The sequence below is a fragment of the Triturus cristatus genome, chromosome 4_1 (assembly GCF_964204655.1).
Source record: "Triturus cristatus chromosome 4_1, aTriCri1.1, whole genome shotgun sequence".
Classification (NCBI taxonomy): Eukaryota; Metazoa; Chordata; class Amphibia; order Caudata; family Salamandridae; genus Triturus; species Triturus cristatus.
The window spans coordinates 610,886,452-610,907,244 of record NC_140585.1 but is presented as its reverse complement, the minus strand read 5'-3'; the positions used below and the strand labels follow the sequence as shown (position 1 = coordinate 610,907,244).

Sequence of the window (20,793 nt, the reverse complement as noted above, 5' to 3'; positions counted from 1 at the left end):
TCAAAACGGGACGATAGATCATGGGAGGCCCCAGGGAAACCGTGATCGCGGCCAGGCCCTTCTATCCGAACGGGCCGGGGTCTCCACAACGGAACTGGAGACCGACGGAACAGAATGGTTCAGAGGAGCCCGCCGATATCTGGACCCGCCAGAGTTTGAAGGGGGAAAGACGTCCGGAGGCTGTGGATATAGACAGGACTGCTTAGCCCTCACAGCAAGTCTGATCCGACTCCAACGCGATAGCAGCCGGCGGGCCCAGTAGGTAGCACAGATCGAAGTGGAGTCCTGAGCCAGTGGAGCAGAGAGATTGCCATCCGCTGACTGTATTGGGCCTGGCTGTGCTTCATTGACATTAGAGGCCTGACGGAGGCAATGGCATTGGAGGTGAGGGGGCAGGACTGTAACATCATCGGGGCGTCGGGCCCCCCTTTTCCACCATTCCTCCCTCTCATTTCTGATCTTTTGAGGCAAACGGGCCCAGGAGGGTCCTTAATGCTTTCTGGAAGGGAGGGATTGCACTGGGTGAAGGGAGTCTCTGCCCCTAAGTAACAAGGACTGCAGAGACAACTGTGGGGCCTGTGGCACAAGCTGGAGTGTGCACAGAAATAGAGGGACCCCCCCCCAGCCTATGAAGAACAAAGTGGCTAGAGCCTAAGGACAAGAGAGACTGGATGGGGTCGGTTGGAGAGGAGTTGCTGTGGAGTTGCCCAGCACAGGCTCACTGGCGGAGTCCGAAAGGGAACAAAATAGATACTCCCGGTGCTGCTGTGAGGGGGCTACGGTGGAAGATAGTGAAGCCAAAAAGGGTAGGCCCTCTCCAAGCAAACAAGATGGTGACTACACAGTTCCCAAGTCCAGTAAATCCCCAGAAGGGGAGGCAGAGGCGGAACCCACCGTAACAGCCATAATGGCAGCGATAAGAGAGGTGAAGAGCACGCTGGAACCGAAAATAGACTCCTTTTCTGTATATGTGACACGAATATGAGCGGACCTTTCAAAACTAAGTGAGAAGGTCTCTACGGCAGTAAACAACTTCATCCAACTACAGGCCACCACAAAGCACCTCAAATCTCAGGTGCTCACTCGGACTCAACAGGCTACTCACCTAGCAGCAAGATTGGAGGATCAGGAAAGGAGGGCGAGAAGGAATAATATATGTGCAGTGGGAGTCCTGGAGGGGGCGGAAGGCCCCAGTGTAGATTTCTTCCTGGAAGACTATCAGAAATAAGCACCAGTCTAAATTGAAAAGGCACATGGAGCTCCGGTGCCCCCGCTGGAAGCCCCACCTTGGACAATAATTGCAGGAATATTTAATTATCGTGACAAAGACACACTCCTCCAAGCAACAAGATCAAAGGGAGACATACGTTTGAGAACACAGTAATCCGATTTTTTCCAGACCTTACCATGCAAGTTCAGGGGCAAAGATGGAGTTTTGAGCAGGTTAAAAAGGAACTCAGGGAGAGACTCTTAAAGTACATGATGATTTTTCCAGCAAAGCTGCGTGTCATAGCAGATGGTAAGACACTGTCACTTTTTGATGACTGAGGAGGCTGGTAAGTGGCTGGAGGGACGGCGCATGATCAGCCAGAACAGAGGCAAGGGCCCCAAGCACAACAAAGATATGTTCAGAGATTAAGCTGAAGGCAATGGCATACATGGCTGGCAGACGGGGGATGCCAGTAACAAGCCCTCGAACAGGGAGAGGGAGGAGGAGGTATAGGGGCTCTGGCCTGCCAGGAGGTAAGACTTTGTGAAAAGAGAGGATCGCTCAGGAGGGAACAGCACCTCAGTCCGGGATCTAAGACATTTAAAGTGACATCAACAAACTTTGCACATTGATGCGGGAGGGGGAGGGACCACAGTGCCATAAGGGGATGTCAATCCGAAGACCGGCACAAGAGGAAGACAACACTTTATGATAAGACTCTGGTTTTGGTCCGGGAGGGTCAAGTCCACCCTAGTTGAAGGTTACCATGTTATGGCAAGGGCGACAGGTGCTCTGCAGGTTGGGCAGTTGGGGATTCCACAACCAGAATTGCAGGGAAGGGGTAGGGGGGTTAGTTTGGGACACAGGGATTTTTTTTTTATTAGTTCAATGCAGACGTCAGGACGACATCATAGAGAGTGGGGGAAGGTTCCCTAGAATAATGAGAAGGAAAGAGATCCACACATTGGAAACACACACTTAGAACCAATAGCTATTCACCAAACACAAGCAATAAAAGTGTGGTCATGGAATGTAAACGGTCTTAAGAGAAAGGTGAAATGGACAATTGCCATTCAATTTATTTAAAAATATGCACTGGACATTGTCCTGTTACAAGAAACCCACCTCCTGGGGCACAACTGTAAGGCCTTAGACAGGTATGGCTACATCCTGCTGGCTCATTCAGGGTATATCACAGGCTCCAGAGGGAGGGGTAGGAGTGTTTGGTAGGAAAGAATTCCCTTATATACCTGGGAAATCCTGGTCGGATTCATTGAAGAGATATGTGGCTCTGAGTGTGCAATGGGAGGGAATGACCGTTAACCTATACTCGGTATATGCCCCGCCGAAACTACAAACACCGGCACGGGTTGCACTGGGCCAACTGTTACTGGAACTGCCACAAGGGAGGTCCATCATGGGAAGTGACATGAATGATGTACTCTTGGTTGAATGGAACGTTCTGGGGGGAAGGTCTTCGGGGAGAAGAGGCTGTGGCTTAGGAGACTTTCTCTCTTCAATGGACCTAGGTGACATTTGGCGAGGCCATAACTAAAGCGTCATACAATATACTCACTTGTCCACGGCACATGGAGGCCTTGCAAGACTGGACTACTTAATAACACAGGCTCAGTTCGTTGGACAGTTCAGAGAGGTAAGGCACATAGCTCATGGGGTGGCTGATCACTACCCAGTAGAGGCTATTTTGGAGGGGCCCCCACATGAACACGTCTTGCCCACGGGGATCGATCCATGGTACCTTAAAGATCCAGAACTTCAGTCCACAGCTCAATATTGCACTAACCACATATTTACAGAAAATATGGGGTCAGTGAACTCAGTTTTGACCCTTTGAGAGGCTTTTAAGACCGTACTTAGGGGCCAGGTCAAAACCTTGATAGAGGCTTCTAGAAATGAAAAAGCATTGGAATGCATGGCCTTGGAGAAAGAGATTTTAGAGTTAGAAGCACAGGTAGGGAGGGAGGGAGCTTTTACCAGGGAGACAATCAATCGACTTCGCCTACGACAAAAAGAGCTCAAAGAGCTTTTGTAGTATATGGCTAAGACTTTAGAAAGGACCACTAGACATAAAATTTACGAAGTTAGAGACAAGGCCAGTAGACTCTTGGCATGGCTAGACAAGCGGGAGTCCTTGAGGAGGTGAGATATTAGACAACTCAGGATCAAGACACGCAACGGGACCTGAGATTGCTGAGGCATTCACCTCTCATTATGAAAAACTTTACACATCTACTTCGGGTATACAGAGCCGGACTGCATAGAATTCCTCAAAGATATTTGCCTCCCATGTTTGACAACTGAAGAAAGAGAAGGGTTGGAAGGTACTTGACTATAGAAGAGATTAACACGGCAGCCCGGGCCATACATTTAAGGAAAGCGACGGGGCTAAATGGCCTCCCATCTGAACTATTTAAATGTTTACTGGATAAGATAACCCTGCACCTCCTCACAATGTACCGAGAGGCGCGTCAGACAGGGGTCTTGCCCATAGACCAACGATCGGTGCTGATCACAGTGATACATAAGGAGGGTAAGCCACCGTTGAACTGTGAGTGATATAGGCCTATATCCCGATGAAATTTAGTAATCAAGGTTCCAGGGAAGGTACTGGCCATGCGCCTAAAGGACAGTGATTTGCCCCCTGGTACACCTGGACCAGTCGGACATCATACCACATAGAAATACCAGACTTAACTTGCACAGATTGCTTGGAGTCCTGCATGTCACGGAGCCGGATCATTCACTGCCTTCGGCACTTCTGTCCTTAGAAGTCAGTATAGCATTTGACAGTGGAGAGTGGAATTACCTGTGGGGGTGCCTGACATGTATGGGATTCAGGCCAACAATTATTCGCTGGATAAAGCTGTTGTAGGAGCAACCGCTGGCAAGAGTGAGGGCTAACGCCACTTTGTCCCTAGAGTTCACCATGCAGAAGGGATCGAGACACGGATGTCCACTATCCCCAATATTGTTTGCCATGGCACTGGAGCCACTAGCGGCGTGGGGACCCGCTGATATACGGAATCCCAGTTGGGGATGAGTGGAATGAGCATGTCTCCCTATATGCCGATGACATTCTTGTGTACATCCAGCGCCTGAGATAGTCCGTTGACAGAATCCAGCAAATCTTGTGTATATTTGGGGACTATTCAGGCTATCGCATTAATTGGACTTAATGTTCCCATTTGCAGGATGAATGCCTAGCCTGACATCGAGATGTGAGTTCCCACTGGAAGTGAAAGGGTTTAAATACTTAGGGATTAATATTACAATGGACCCCCAGCAGTTCTATGTGACAAACCTGCTACCGCAGTTAGACAGATTTGAAATGGATGCCAAGAGGTGGAAGACATTGTCAGTAACACTAATGTGCTGGGCTGCTCTATTTAAAATGATGACGCTCCCTTGCTTACTCATTGTCCTGCAAAACATCTCATACCCAATCCTGCCATCATTCTTCGGAGCCGAGGAGACTGAACTGCAATCCCTCCTTTGACAGGTGGGAGGCATGGATCACCCTACATCAATTACAAAGGGGCATCTATGTCGGAGGAATGGGGATACCAGCGGTAAAGTTATACTACTGGGCTGCCCAGCTGATCACAGTGAATGACTGGATGTTTGGAGACAGGACGGAACCTGTCTGTAGAGTGACAGAGTGTATATGGGGTCTAGGGGCAGTGCCCAGCTGCTATATAATGAAAGAGCATATAAGGAGTTGCTGACACACAGATGGTCATTAAAGCCTGGTGAGAGGCATTGAATTACTTAGGTTGGGGGGATAACCTAATGGCAAAGAACCCTCTGTGGGGGAACAACCAACTAGAGAAGGTAAGCACACTGCAGGGCTTTAGGAAATGGGAATTGCTGGGACTGCAAAAACTCTGAGATGTTTGTAGGAACCAGGTGACCTGAGTTCGATACCCTCCAACAAGAGTATGAACTAGGACCGGGGGAGTGGTTACGATAACTACAGTTGGGCCATGCCATCCAGGGTCATATCCGTGAGGCTGAAGAACTGGCCAAGGCCTTTACCTTGGAGAATAGACTCCTGACAGAACCCTTGGAGGAGAAGCCGATATTGTTAGTATACAAAAAACTAGTGAATAACACACCAGACCCCTTGGTATTACTGAGAGCCGCGTGGGTGGGAGATGTCAGACCGATAGATGACGAAGACTGGAGTGAGGCCCTGCAGGGACCGAAGAAGGTAGCAATTAGCTTCCATTTCCTACTAATCCAGATAAAGGTTTTCCACTGCACATATTGCTCCAGGAGGCTCCTGTGCCACTTGGGTATGGCCGAGGCATCACAATGTCATAGAGGCTGTGGCCAGGAGGGAATGTTCTATCTCCTGATATGGGAATGCCCACAGACACAGATATACTGGGGTAAAATAGGAAGAATCATGGCACAGGTAGCAGGGGTGGAGGTCCCCCTGGAGCCAAAGTGGTTGCTGATCCCTGGGGAGGTGGCATGGCCAAGACACACTGAGATTTGGCTGGGGCTGACTGCGGTGGTGGCAAAACATAACCTGGGTAGGTGTTGAGGTGCCCAAGCCCTACCAAAGGTTGAGGACTGGCAGATGGACCTAGACTGGTGCTGGTTGGCAGAACAAAGTATTTACCATAACAGAGGTTTTCAGAAGAAATGGGAAAAGATTTGGGAGCAATGGCAAACCTATCGAGGGTTGTGAAAAGAACCTTAGGCATACAGGGAGGATTGTGCACCTTTAATGAGATACCCGCTTCGATAACAGTAAGGAAAAGATAAAATTAAGGGTCCAATTATATCTATAATGTTATATAACTGATGTACTGCTATTACGTTGTTTGCAATAAAAATAATAATAAAAAATGAAAGAAAAAACAATGTTATTGCCTTTTTGCATCTCATAAGTGTAATTCCCAATTGGGATAAGATAAAAAATTTGAGTTTGGGGTGTCTGTACTCACAATTTAAAATACCAACTTATGGTGAAGTCGGATTTTAAATTGTAAGTCTGAAAACGTCACTTTTAGGAAGTTGGCATTTTCTTACTTTAATCATTCTGTTCCTCTGCCGGTGTCTGAATAAAGGTATGTAGTGGTTGACAGCTGGGCCTTGTGCATTCTCTCTAGACATTCACACACAAAGAGAGCTGAGGTGTGACATTCACATCCTAGTATCCCATCGCCAGGCTCATGGGCCTTCCTTAGCTAGATGGGAGGGATGAGCTAACACTTGCACCTGAATTGGGCTGTGCCTGTCCCCACACAAATAGCTGCATACTCCCTCATAGTCAGTCTGGAACCAGGGCAGGAAGGGCGGGGACCTTGTGGATGTCAAAGGCATCTCTTCGAAATCTCCCATACTTCAAAGGCACAACTGGGTAGAAGTCCTGGACCCCTGACACCAACTCAGTACACTCTGGACCTAAGAACACTCTACCAGGAATGAAGGACTGCTGTGCTGATGAAAGGAATGACACTCTGCTGGACTCCTGCTCTGCCGTGCCTGTCCTGCTGCCCCTTGCCTGGTGGTGAGAAGGACTGGACCTGAATCTTTACATCCCTAGAACCAAGTGACTCCAAGTGCTTGCTGGCTTTGTCTGTGAGGTAGGAGAAGGACTTTCCTCCTGTTCTGGTCTTGTTGATATGTGGGATGGTGGCCAGAGAGAGCTGGGCTGATTGGCGGTGTCTTTTGGGTGCGTTGAAGGAGAGGCAGTTGTTCAGGTATGTGGGCCCGGTGCTGTGAAGGGCCTTGAATGCATGGTTGAGGAGTTTGAAGGTTATTCTTCTTTCGACTAGAAGCCAGTGGAGATTGCAGGGGTGTTGGGTGATGTGACTGCGATGGGGGATGTCGAGGATCAGTCTGGCTGCAGCGTTCTGGACAGTCTGGAGTTTGCGAAGGAGTTTCAGCATAAAGAGCATTGCCGTAGTCCAGTCTGCTGCTGATGAGTGTGTGCGTGACAGTTTTTCTGAATTTGGTTGATATCCATCTGAAAGTCTTTCAAAGCATTCAGAGAGTGTTGAAGCAGGTCAAGGATACAGAATTGATCTGCGGTTCATTGTGAGTGATTAGTCTAGTATGATGCAGAGGTTTTGTGCGTGATCCGTTGCGGTTGGGGGATTTCCGAGGGTGGAGGGCCACCAGAAGTTGTTCCATACGGAGAGGGTAGAGCCAAGGTTGAGGACTTCTATCATGTCTGAGTTTTGTTTCATGCAGCTGTTCTTCATCCAGGTGGCAACGACTTTCATCCCTTCTTGGAAGTTGTGTTTGGTGATGTTGGGTTTGTTGGTGAAGGAGAGGATCAGCTGGGTGCTGTCGGCGTAAGAGGTGATGTTGAGCCCGTGGTTCCTGACGATGGTTGCGAAGGGAGTCATGTATACGTTGAAGAGCGTGGGACTGAGGAAGGAGCCCTGGGGTGCTTCACAGTTGGTCTCTGTCGGTTTCAAGAGGTAGGGAGGGTGTCTGACCTACTGAGTTCTGCCGTTGAGGTGAGGTTCTGTAGGAGGGAGGCAGTGTTTGAGTCATCGTGGTTATCCCGGTGGAAGTTTAGGTCTCTGAGTAGGATTTAGTCTGTGGATGAGAGGGCGTGGGGTGTGACAAAGTCAGTGATGGTGTCGGTAAAAGGATCGCGGGGGCCAGGAAGCCAACAGATGAGGGTTCCGTGAAGAGTCATTTTGGGGTTGGTCTCGATCTGAAAGTGGAGGTGCTCCATGAGGGTCATTGTGTTGTTCTGGAGGGTGGTCATGCGGAGGGTGCCTTTGTGGACAACAGAGATGCCTCCCCCTGCATGGATGGGGCGGTCCTTGCACAAGATCTTGTATCTGTCTGGAATGGGGGTGGTGATGTTGGGTGCAGAATTGGCCTTGGTCCAGGTTTTATGTGACGAAGGAGACATTGGGAAAGTAGGTGTTGAGGAGGTCCCAGATTTCGATTGCATGTTTGTGCAGCAAATGTACGTTGAGAAGATTGCAGTTGAGTGGTTTGTGAGCGGTGATGTCCGGTAGGCTGGGAGATGCTGCTGGGGTACGGAGATGTTTAAAGGTGCAGCTGCAGTGTAGATAGGAGAGAGGGCCGTGGGTGTTGTCGAGTGTTGAGAGCTGGCAGATGTTGTTGCATCCAGGGTTTAGATTGTGGAGGGTGCTGGAGTTAGAGAAGAGGCAGGTCAGAGGACCAGTGTCTCTGGCACTGATTGTGGTTGGTAACGGGCTCAGACGGGCCCCCATTAAGTAGGGGTCATGGGGAGGACGGGTCAACGAAGGCGGGAGCAGGAAGGGCACCCTGGAGGGGCCCCATGGGTCAGCAGCGGCAGGGAAAAATGAAGGAAAGAGTGAAAAGTGAAAATGAAAGAAAACAAAGGAAAGAGAGAGAAGTGAAAAGGAGTAAAGTGGCAGAAGGGCAGAATGAAGGAAAGAGGAAAAAGAGCACAAAAGGAAAGAGGCAAGAGAGGCAGAGCAGCATAAGAGCAGAGTGCTCTCCCACTGGACCACCAGGGAGGAGGTGCAGGCAGGGCCTCGAACACCCTGCAACAGAGCTCAGGGGGCAGGACTTATTGGTGGAGCTGTGCGGGGGAGAGCAGTCACACTGACCATCACCTTCATTGTCAGGGGTTCGACAATGATGCATGACCTGATTGCGAGGCTCAATAACGACTCAGTGTCTTCACTGTGATGGGGTTCAATGATGATGCGGGACCCAATTGCATGGCTCGACGACAATGCAGTGTCTATACCGTAAGGGAGCTTGATGACAACACAGGACCCAACTGCAAGGTAAATCGACAATACAGTGCCTTAATCGTAAAGGGGTTTGACGATGACTCGGGACCCAACGGTGCAACTTAGAACCAACACAGTTGCTCCTCTACGTCAATACATTCTCCGGAAAGGGTAAAGGTACCGTTTTCAGTAGTGCCTGGGTGGTCTCTGTATCTGACCCGCACTCCATAATGCTCAGCTTTACTTTTCAGATTTGACCCGGTCCAGCATGACCCCAAGTAACCCCAAAGCACTATTGAATTTTAAGCATTTCAATTTAATCTTTAAAAATTCATAATTCCAGTTCTGCTCTTTCGATATTTGTCATTTTGGTCTTGTTTCATTCAGTAAATTAGGTTCATTTCTTCTAACACTGTGTAACATATTTCTGTGTTGTGTCTTTCCCTGTTTTACTGTATTAAGTATTGCACAAATACTTTACACATTGCTTCTTACGTTAAGCCTGACTGCTTTGTGCCAAGCTATCAGAGGGTGAGCACAGTTTCAAGTTTAATAATACTTAATTTAGACATTTAAGACCATAAAAGTAGAGACAGCACACAAAAGTTATCATTAAATATGTGCACAATGTGTTAAAAACATTTCATGAATGAGGCAGACAATTGAGAAGAAGACATAAATAGGACATGACCTGAAAGTGCAAACAGATGAATGACAAATTCACACAGAATTTTGACACAATTCTAAAAAAGCAGCCAGGTTAGGTCTTGCACAATTATATGCAGGATCGGCTTGCCACATGTATTATGGCTATTGTTTAATTTGAATATGTGTGTTAATGCTGTTCGAGACCCGGATTGCACTTAATTAAATTACGAGCGCAAAGTCGACTTGGGGGGTGGGGCAAATCTACTGGGCCGATTGGTAAAGAGTTATGTGCTTTTGCTGGCCTGGCACAATGTTTGTTACACATGTGTTAACTAGTGGTCTAAATCTACATTGAGAAGTGGGATAAGAGTTCCAATGGTTGAAGAATATCAAAAACAGAGATTGTTAAAAAGAGCCTAATGCTTGGGTTTAAATGTGCTAGAATCAGACTTGTCTTGGTGATAAAAAGCTGAGAAGTGCCCAGTTACTGCTAAAGCAGCGTTACAGATGACTCATGGTATTTCCTATGCTGGATGCCTGGCGTAGGCAATATAAGACAGGGAAACAGGATAGGTGGGGTTCAGAGAGGGGTGGTGGACAAATATAGCTAAGCAACCATGATAAGCTGGCCTAACTCACCTAACAACCTACTCGTATTGCCTTATCAGTGGCAAAGGAGTACGGGGACTTGCACACCCAACTTTGTGAAGCTTTTCATACCAGACACACTTTTCATATTTAACATCATATGAACCTAATGACCTTGGAAGTGAAGTGTTAAGGTCAAAAGTGCTTTGTGCTGTAAGCTAAAGGTCCCGAGTGGTGGCTATCAGCTCTACCTGTGTCAGGGCACCAGCAGGTAGAGTTCGGGGTAAGGAATGATGGTTGAGCACAGGTTCATTAGGTTGTGTATCTGGCTTACCCTGACTAGGATTGTGAGCCCTACTTGCACAGGGTGCAAATCTCTGTCAACTAGAGACCCAATTTCTAACAATTCCCACATAAATTACTAAATGTATGGCTCAGGAGAGTACATTTGTATACTGATGAGGCTGCAGATTTAAAACCAGTGTGCTAACACTTGACAAGGAAATGCAGAAAAGATGTTTATACATTAGCTGAGTCATCCCAAAACAAGCCTTGTAAGCCTAGAGTGTTGGGTATTTAATGTATATATGTGCTGCATACTAAATATTAAAGAAAACATGTCTTCTCAGTCAAAGGTTTGCATCAAAATTCGTTTGTCACTTTGTAAGCCAAGTTACATTTTCAATGAACAGACCAGATAGTGAATAATAGGCCAGATTTTTACAACACAGTTTGTGACAATAATGGACAGTCATTCAAAATGTATTTTCATTTGTTGTCATAAATCTAATTCAGTGGTGAAAGCATATTGTAGGGGATTCAAAAAAGAAAAAAAAACTTGATGCTGCCTGCCAACAAACTGAAATTAAAGCAGCTTGTCTGACGCTACTCCAGTGATTGTAATTAGCACCCCAGAGTAGCACCCCAGAGTTATGAACTGGCCTCTTGAAGGATTATACAAATGTCTCTTCAAGGAGGCAGTCAGAACTGATGCAAACACTGACTACTTAGTAGCAATGAGCTGACTAGGTGGGTCCTGGAAGAGCTAGCATCAATGAATTCCTAAATTGGGGGAAAGCTTTCAAGCCCAAAGTTCTTTCAGACATTTGTCTCTGCCCCCAGAAGGAGGGAAAGTGATCCTAGCACCAGGTGAGTGAGTCTTCAGCTGCTCCATAAGGGCTGTGCCTGAAAGGAAATACCTGGCTGCTGCAAGGGACAGAACACCTAGGACATCTTGAAAGAGGAACTCTTGGAAGGGATACATTAGAGAGAGGATGTGCTGTAAAAGAAAGTTGAATTTCTTCAAGAATATTGCAAGGATGTGCTATAGGAAATCCTTTAATCAATGTACTACGCCATTACCTCCTCTGAACATGCAAGGAGCTGTTAGACACCTTAAAAGGGAGAAGAGGAGTGTGAGTTCTGAAAAAGAAGACTAAGGGCCCTGGCTTCCACTGGTATTTAGGAGCTGAAAATGCACTCCATTGCTATCTGGTTGGCTTCCTGTCAGTGCAACAGGATCCCAAACAGCAGAAGGGATAGTTGCTCTGAAGACGACACTGTCTGCTACTTATTAGTGGACTCCAGTAGACCCTGAAAGAACTATGAGGATGTGGAAGCTGTAGGAGAGACCTGGAGAGAATTTCCCAGAATCAAGAAAGCTTTGAGACTTTCGGACATAAGGAGGATGGAACAAGTTGCTGATGTTCCCCCAGTGAGGGTGCATCATTGGCAAATAAGATTTCTAGGTTCCTCCCACTTACAGCATTTTTTTTGCAATGAAGAAAAAGACTTTGGTGAGACACCATGGTGAGGTGTTATAGCCTCATGAAGCCCTCTCTGGGTATAGCATTCAGTCTTCTCCACTACAGGATTTTCAGAAACAAAATAGTGACTAAGGTCAAAGGTAAAACCTGGGGCAAAGCATCACAGTTACCACACTATCGAAGCAACCCTGGCTGCTATGAAATCAAGCTTTGCCCCACTGAGAGATTTTAGTGATAAAAATGAAGGCTTCTGCTGAAGTTTGATGATGATGATGTATGCATCTGACTATAAGGGGCCCTACTGGCTTCAGCAGCCTATCTTTCCCCGCTAAAGAGACCTTGAGAATCAGAAAAGTAAGGTACAAACTGAAAATCTTTGTCTTTTGTGCCCCACTGGGTTTATCTGACTCAAGTTCCATAGCAGTTGACCTGAAATAACACCTACAAATTGGTCTACTTCGAGCATTGACTCCGAATGATGCTGTGTGTTTTCTTGGGTCTTTTTGCCTTAAAATATAAAAAAATATGTATCTCCTGTTCTCCTATCCAGATCTAACCATTTTGTGTCTTTTTGTGAATCCATTTTTTCTTGATTTAAAAAAAATAAATTATTTATACTTTTTCTTAACTTTAATGTTGTTTGGTGCTGCTTGAACTAAGCCTACATTTATGTGGGGCATTTGCTGCTACTTGTGCCATAGCTCCTGAAATTAACTTTGATTTTATTTTTGTTTTTCAATCTAGCCAGATTGTATCTAGTAAGTAGGTTGGGGTAATACAATTTCAAATTAAGAACCCAATTTGAAATCTGAAATCTTCAGGAAGCGTGGAACTATTTAACCGTAAGCAGAAATGACCTGCAATGTTGAGATATAGTAGTAATGTCCAAAAGATACTAGATAGAAGAGAAAAAGATGTGTCTGTACCTTTATATTGTGTTCATATTGATTAATATTAAATCAGGCTACATATTGTGGTGTTTGGTAACAGTTTAGTGACGCGTAAATCTCCAAACCAAGCGATTATCAATAGATTAGCGGGACTGGTGAATCAGAAACGCATGTAGATTAATATATCAGAGGATAAAGATCCTGGAAGGATTACTCAGCTAGGTTCTGTACAACCCGTTATGAATCTTCTTCTATTTCTCTCTCTTTTATTCTCTCTGTTGCACTTAAACATGTTGAGTGTGTATGCACATAAATACAAACACACACACGCGTGAAATATGTATATTAAAAGATGACTGAGCAGCACAGCAAGGATGTTCTCATTGTTTGAATTTAAATGCAGAGCTGTCACTGAGAATGGGGCGGAAGCATGCACCGGGACTAATAAACGTGAAATCCTTTTCATGTGAACCATATCGTTTTGCGTAAACGTCCTCCCACTCAAAAAGAAAAAATAATTTTGACTTCAAAGGGGATGCGTCGGTCTAATCAGAAATGCTGGCGAAAGGCTGTTGGGCTTAGTTGAAAGAGGAAAACATTTGGGATGAACAGAAGAAGAACAAATTGTTTTATTTAATCTTGTGTCTCAGACCATGAAAACTATTTCATTTGTAAAGGCCAGCATAAAAAGTAACATGTGGCTTGTTACACAACCTTATGACTGCCGTGATCGGCAGAGAAGAGATCATTATGAAACCTCTTTCGAGAGACTGTCCAAGATAACTATTTCCTCCGGGACTGTAGAAGTACGTTCAGCAATTATATATATATATATATATATATATATATATATATATATTCACTTAAAAAACCATAGGTTTCACACATGTTATAGTTAGCTGTACATTTCACTCGTAAAAAACCAATGAAATTCCACGTTATAGTTAGATCAGGTAACTATAACTTGCGCGCCCATAATAAACTGCTGATGACGTCACATAGTACATCACTCGTGACATGGTCAGTGACATCACTCATGACATCAATGATGACATCTGAAATTACACATTGTGGATTGCGGTCGCGCAAGTTATAGTTACCTGATCTAACTATAACGTGGAATTTCATTGGTTTTTTACGAGTGAAATGTACAGCTAACTATAACATGTGTGAAACCTATGGTTTTTTAAGTGAATTTGCAAGGTTTTGTAAATGATAATTCCTAACTATAACGTGTGTGAAACCTATGGTTTTTTCAGTGAATTTGTACGGTTTTTTAAATGCTAAGTTATGTATTTATTTTTTATTTTTTTTCTGGTTTTTCACTATGCGCACACCCTGCGCGCACAGTGCGCTTCGCGCACCGTGCGCGCGTTGTGGGCGCTCGATGCGCATCGTGCACCGAGCGCCCACCTTGCGCAGTCCATGCCGTGCGCGCCTCGCCTTTATTTACGCAGTAACATTTGTTTTTTTCTCCCTTGTGGGTCCTTTAATTTATTTAATAAATGTGATTTTTACTTCTTTATTTTTTATTTTTTATTTTTTTTGCCGTGCGCGTACGGTAAGCTTACCGTACGCGTACCCCGCGATTTTTTTTTAAAAATAATTAAATTTATTTTTCGTACTTTTGGGTCCTTCTTGGACCCCCTGACAAACACTAGGGGGTCTGCAACTCTCTTCGTTGCCCCCGTTTCACGTTCCCCACCTTTGTTTCTCAGTGCGAGAGACAGAAAATGGCGGCTGACACTTCCTGATTTCGACCGATTCGAATGTTTACAGTCATGTAACCACCAATCAGAATTGAGCTCGCGCACGGCACCGTACGCGTACGGTAAGCTTACGGTAAGCGCACGGAGCGCGCTTACAGATATATATATTGATTTAAATGCTATTTTCTCAGGACCTACTGAACAGATTTACACCAGACCTACAAAAGGCACATCCTTGACCTGAGGACTACCTCTCTGCCAAATTTCAAGTAATTCTGTTCAGCCGTTCGGGCTGTAGCTGTGTCTAAAGGTCCTATGGAAAAATGCATGGGGAAAACGCGTTTTGGGACCCCCCTTTTTTCTCAGCCCCCACTTGACGAATCCCCCCGAGACTTTCAGGGTAGGAGCGGAGCGTAGCGCCCCATTAGTTTTGAAAATTTCGCGAGGATTCGTCGACCGGCGCCAAAGTTATTCCAAATAGAATGTTGCGGATTTCCTATGGAAACACGGTCCTAACTATAACTATCTACTGGCCACTAGATAATATATATTAGTATATTATTACAGGTATATCAAGACTTAATACCACAGACTCTCCTAAGCATACTTTATAGCAAAAGAGAATATGTTAGTTCTGTCAACTGAAAGGTTGTTTGTGTGCCATGTTCTGTCAATACCTTCTACCAAATCATGTCCAATCGATTCATTATTCAAGTGTTTCTGTTTAATAACTGTGCTTTTTCTTTTTTAACAAAACGTTCACATTCCAAAATGATTGCGCTGAATACAGTGAGATTTATGAGCCCATTGTGGTGCTTCCTAGGGCCCTATTACATATAGGGGCCGATTACGATGTTGCTAGGAAAGATTCCCATCGAATCGGGTTAGGAATACTTTCCTAATGATTCGTATTCGGGGAGTCCTACCTACCGATTACAATGTGTCCGGATGCTTACGTACTCGGTTCAGTCGGACTCGCATTGACTTCAATTGGAGCCTGTGTCCCGAAAGAGAACTCAGGCTCCCATTGGAAAAATGGGTGGGTGGGGAAAACCTTGCACCATGTGACGGGCTCCCCATGGTGCCTGCCACATTGTGCATGGTTGGGACGAGGGTACACCCACGGGCCACATTCAGTTGCCTCCCAGTGAAGGGGGCCTGCAACGGGCCCCAAAGACTGATCCCGAAAGCTGTTTCTTCTCAGTCAAAAAGATTTGTAACTGCTGACTGAATCGGGCATCGTACTCTCTTGTTTGGAAGCCCTCTCCATTGGGCTGAACGATTCAGCTCCGAATGACTGGGCTGCCAGAATCCCATTTGGAACTGATTCGGACACCCCAGACGGCTTCCTTGCATAGAACTCTGTCGTCCGGAAAGATGACCGATTTGGAAGGAAAGATGGGTTCCAAATCAGATCCCATCTGGAGCCCTTCCTAACAACATCGTAATCACCCCCATAAGTGCGAACTATCCCTGTTTGAGCCATGGCGCACCTTAAAACATGTGCGCCGAATCGAACAAGGAATGTGCACACGATTATATTGAATATTCTGCCCCCAGGTCAGCTGCAAAGTCGTGCTGCTCTGGGGGCAGCACATTCAAGTGAACAACTGAGCGGCTTTGGAGCAGCCCTCCATGTTCACTTTGTAGGCGGCAACCCGCCTGCACTTTTAAGGGCGATTAGAGGTCTCCTTACAACGGGTGCAGTGAGTGACTGCACCTGCCTGCAAGGGGATGTCGTACAGGTTCATCCTTCTCCTAAGTTAAAAGGAGACATCTCTGGCCATTTAGGTCCACCTGGCAAACACAGTGGCCCCTTGTCTGGCTCCAGGGAAGAATTTCACACCCACCTCATTCACACCAAGGCTGGGAGAATTTGAAGAGTTAATGCAAATTAGCTTCCAGGAACTGCAGGCAGGTAAAAGGTCACATTTTGAGAGTACATTTTCCTTATTGTTTATTACAAATCTGACTTCACAACTCAATTTGAATTTAATAACTATTATAAATAGTTGTTCAATTGTTTTTCTAGCAGCGTACATTCCCGAAAATACACTATTAGTATTTTAATCTGTACTCCAATTCTCCAGACAGAATAGCTAGACCTGCCACAGCGAAAATAGCTTTAGGACCTTGTCACTGTAGGGACATGGTAACACTAATCTTCTACATGTCGCATTTTTTAGTACCATTCACCCTACCTTGTGGACTTCAAGGTCTTCATATGGATGACTTATTAATATTGATTAGGGAGGTTTTTACCTGTCAAAAAGAGTTATTTGAACAGGTTGCACTACAATTTTAACAGAAGTGTTGATCTAACTAGGAGAATATTTTGATGCATTACCATATAAGAGTATAGCTACATTTTGGTGTAGATTGCTAAGGACATGGATGGTGCTAAATTGTTGTGGCACTTGCATTGTACAAGACCATTTGGAATTACGCATTTCTTAAGTTACTGACAAACTAAACCACCAGCATTCGATTAAACGAAGAATTATTAAGTTGAGTCATTTATTGATGGTATTCTTGAGACGCTAAGCAAATTGGAAGGCTTAGAGTATTTTGCCATTTGTTTAAGGTTGTACAATTTTTGTATTCGAAAACATGGGTCACAATGTGCATGACTGATAGAAATATCTAGCTACTTAGAATTTTCTCCATACAAGATGTTAGGCAATCATGTATTTTTAGCTCTGTTGTTGTTACATTTCTTTTACTGTTTTTGATATTATTCTTTACTGCAAAAATGTCTTTTTCAACTTTGAAATATACAATTATTTCCTCTATACTCGGACAACGTTATCACACAGTGAAATAGGTAAACAAAGAAGTCTTGACATACCAGCATGACAATTAATTTGTTCAAAACCAAATGTACAGGTTTCCCTGGCCCGTATAATTATCGAGGAACTTACCTTGAAGGAATCCAATTGAAAGTGGTCAAAAGTGTGGTTAGACATGGTCTGTCTTGACTCTTTTCTGCAGATGGGGTGACTGCTTCATTCTCCTTGCCTCTTGCAACCACCTGCCTCGCAAAGCAGTCCTGCAGTATACTGGAGGATGCACTCTGTTACTCATGCTCCCCCAGACACGGGGAAAGGTGGCAATGTTGACCTCACCCAGCGGGATTGGGGGCCCATGAGGCATCTCTTTCACAAGTCAGAGACTGAAATACTTAGATCTAAGGCCTGATTTGGGTCTTTTCCTAGCTACCAGGAGGGTTGAATTCAGGCTTCCTGGCCTCTCAATGTTAGCATTTTTGGGAGCTGATTTTTATCTGCTCTCCTCCACTGAGGGTGAAACCAGCATGTTTCCACCACCTTTTATCTCCCTTAACCTGATTTTAAGGCTTCGTGGTAACTCCAGCACCTTGCTGTCACCTTCCAGCAGAAGGGAGCTGGACTGCACCCACAACCTACTCTTCTGCCTGGGCTCCTGATTATCTCCTTGGTCATGGGTCTTCCTTATGCAGCACCCTTCCTGAACTTCCTTACCCCACAGCTTCTTGACTACTTTCAAGGAGACTGTATGTACTGCAAGAGTCAGGGATCCCTCTCTAGGGATGACCTCCACAGGACCGTTCCACGAAACCCTCTCCACCAGCATCTACAGCAAGTCAACCATTTAATGCCAAAGGGAGTGGGAAGGCCAGTGCCACTGGTCTTGGTGGAAAATTCCAGTTCCAGGTTGCCAGCTGGAGTCAGACGTCTTTGATTCATCTCCTTCCAGCTGCAGTTAGGAGTCCTTGAGTGTTTGTGTTCTGCAGGAGTCAGGAATCATTAGGCCCTTTTCTTCAGCAGCAGTAACATATGTTCTTTTTCCTGCAGTGCCCTCTTTTTTGATTGATTTCTACATTGAACCTTGGCTGGTCTTTCTCATCGCTTTTATCCTAAGTGGCAACCATTAATACAAGATCATCAAATTGCTCTTCGATTTTAGCATATACAATAACTTCTACTTGGATAGTGAACACTTTAGTAATGGTCACTTGCTTGACACACATTTGCTAAATGATCCTTGCTACCACATTTACCGTATTCTCTGCACAATGTTTGAAAAAATCTATACAAGGCCATGTGAGTGTTTGATCCACAATGGTAACACTCACCTCTAACAGGTTCCTCTTGTTTGGTCGTGTGTGAATTGGCTATCCTTTTGTTCTGATAACCAAGATGTGGGACTGTTTGTAAATCATGACCGCTCTGAAGGAATTTTTCTGCTCTCACGCCATTCTTGGCAAGGATAAATTGTAAATCTTTGATGATATTTTCTGAAGACAAATTTATGAAAGAAATGTGTATTCCCTCACAATCAGGATTTATACTAAAAACATGAATTAACACCTAATGACTTCCAAGTATATGTCTCCTACATTCCTAACAATGTGCTCCATTAGTACCCTGTTCCTGCAGTGTAAACTGTTGAGCCATATTGTCCCACATGTATTTAATATGGGGTAAACATGGGCACCTAGTCTGCCTGCTCAATCACTGTGTGCCAAATTGTTTTAGCTGCATGGGGCACCCTGTGAGTCTATCCGTTTTCAGAGAGTGAGCGATATGCTGGCGAAATAAAAGAAAACATTGCACCGGAAGTAGCTGTGCTTGTCAAGACCAGACATATTGACTTTCTCCAATTCCTGTATACATACTGCTTAGATTATAGAGTCTAAATAGCTCTGAGGACCCAACCACATAATAAAAGAAGAAATAGCAAACTTTGTCTCGCCCTTGTGAACGTCATTCACTTGAACAATGTTAAAAATGGTAATCAATCCAAGGAGTAATTTGGGGAGTATCAGACATGACGGGGCCTCATACAGGACAGACCAAGGTATGATCCACGAGGTCCCTTCATGTGTGTTATTGTGGAGCGCACTGCGTTTCTGCTGTTTTTACCTCGGTTTCATATTCCACCCCAACACTGCCTTACTTTAAAGCACACCTTTCAACTGCTTCCCAGCATCCTATCTCGGCCTAGCGTGCGCTTTTGAAAACTGCAGAAATAATGAAAATAAGGTAATTAAAGGTATGGTACCTCTTGGAACATGAATATACCAGTGAGCGTTGCCCTCCTGCGTAGCGAGGATATAATGAAGCAATTTTGTAAGAAGATTTTAGTGTTAGACTGCTGTTTCTTCAAAGAATAAAATCACATGTTACCATCTCAGAATAAAATCAATCACATCATCTACCCCTGGGCAAATTGTAGGTTTTGTTACTGAAATATACCAGTTAAATAATGGAGTCGAATTCTGGCTTTTATTTTAGGGAAGGGCTAGCAGCTTTAAATGCAGCTCCCAGTGAGCTGCAACAATCCCATTTCTTGTTCACCTCAAAAAGGTCCAGCTCGCACTTACTCTGGTGTTGTTCCTTTCTGCTTTCAGTTCTGAAATCTCCTCTTCCTTCTCAAGCAGCTGTTCCCTGCATGCGTTCAACTCCTTTGTCAGTGCAGCAAACTCCTACAAAACATAAATCAACGTCACCATTATTTACCATTGAATCGAAACCTATTCTGACAAAAAAAAATACGAGCTTTTGCATTTGCCTCCATTGTTTAGAGTCTCTGTGTACAATTCTGGCACTGTGGACCTCAATAATATGCACTTTCAAACGGCCAAGCAAGATAATGGGTTTTAAAGAGGTTGTTCCAGTTGCAGAGGTTCTCTGCATCCATAGTTGGAAAAAAGTACAAAACACTTCAGCTGAAGAGAGGAAAGTGAGGTACTCGTCACGCACGAAGTATTTGCTGGAAACCCCAAAGCTTTTCTGAAAAATAAACCAAGCACAGTCACTGGCTTCCTCCGTTGTTGGAGGTCTTGCTCTTCCGATAGGGGGCTCCCTCAGCATTGCAAAAGGTGCAGAGCTGGAGCAGTGCAATTGTGGCTCCAGCCTGTCTTAAATAAATAGGCCACATATATGTGTACTTATGGCCTTATATATTTTAGTTATCTAAAAGTGACTAATGAAACAAAGCACACTTGAAACAATATAGAAAGCGCACTTACTATGTAACCTTGACATTTATGTGTACATATTAACGTTTCCTTTACAAATAACGATGAACTGCAGTTCTCATATATATTTGCACGTGTGGTTTAAATAACGTTATTAATCTCCATGCATTCACTTAAATAACATTTTGCATTTATTATACAATGGGAAATGTATTTACTCAAATAGTATTTTACATTTATAAACGTGACTGTCTGTGTATCTGTAATCGCGCAATACAACACGTGCTGAGATG

The 20,793-nt window shown here is 44.8% G+C and overlaps 1 protein-coding gene across 3 annotated transcripts in view; it reads right to left on the bottom strand.

The window, feature by feature from the left end:
* PPFIA2 (PPFI scaffold protein A2) overlaps positions 1-20,793 on the bottom strand; it is a 1,995,062-nt gene that overhangs the window by 1,011,934 nt on the left and 962,335 nt on the right. For all 3 annotated transcript variants that reach the window (XM_085652973.1, XM_085652974.1, XM_085652975.1), the window contains one exon: positions 19,904-20,005. In XM_085652973.1, the coding sequence (XP_085509099.1) occupies positions 19,904-20,005 (102 nt within the window). The remainder of the gene's footprint in view (positions 1-19,903; positions 20,006-20,793) is intronic.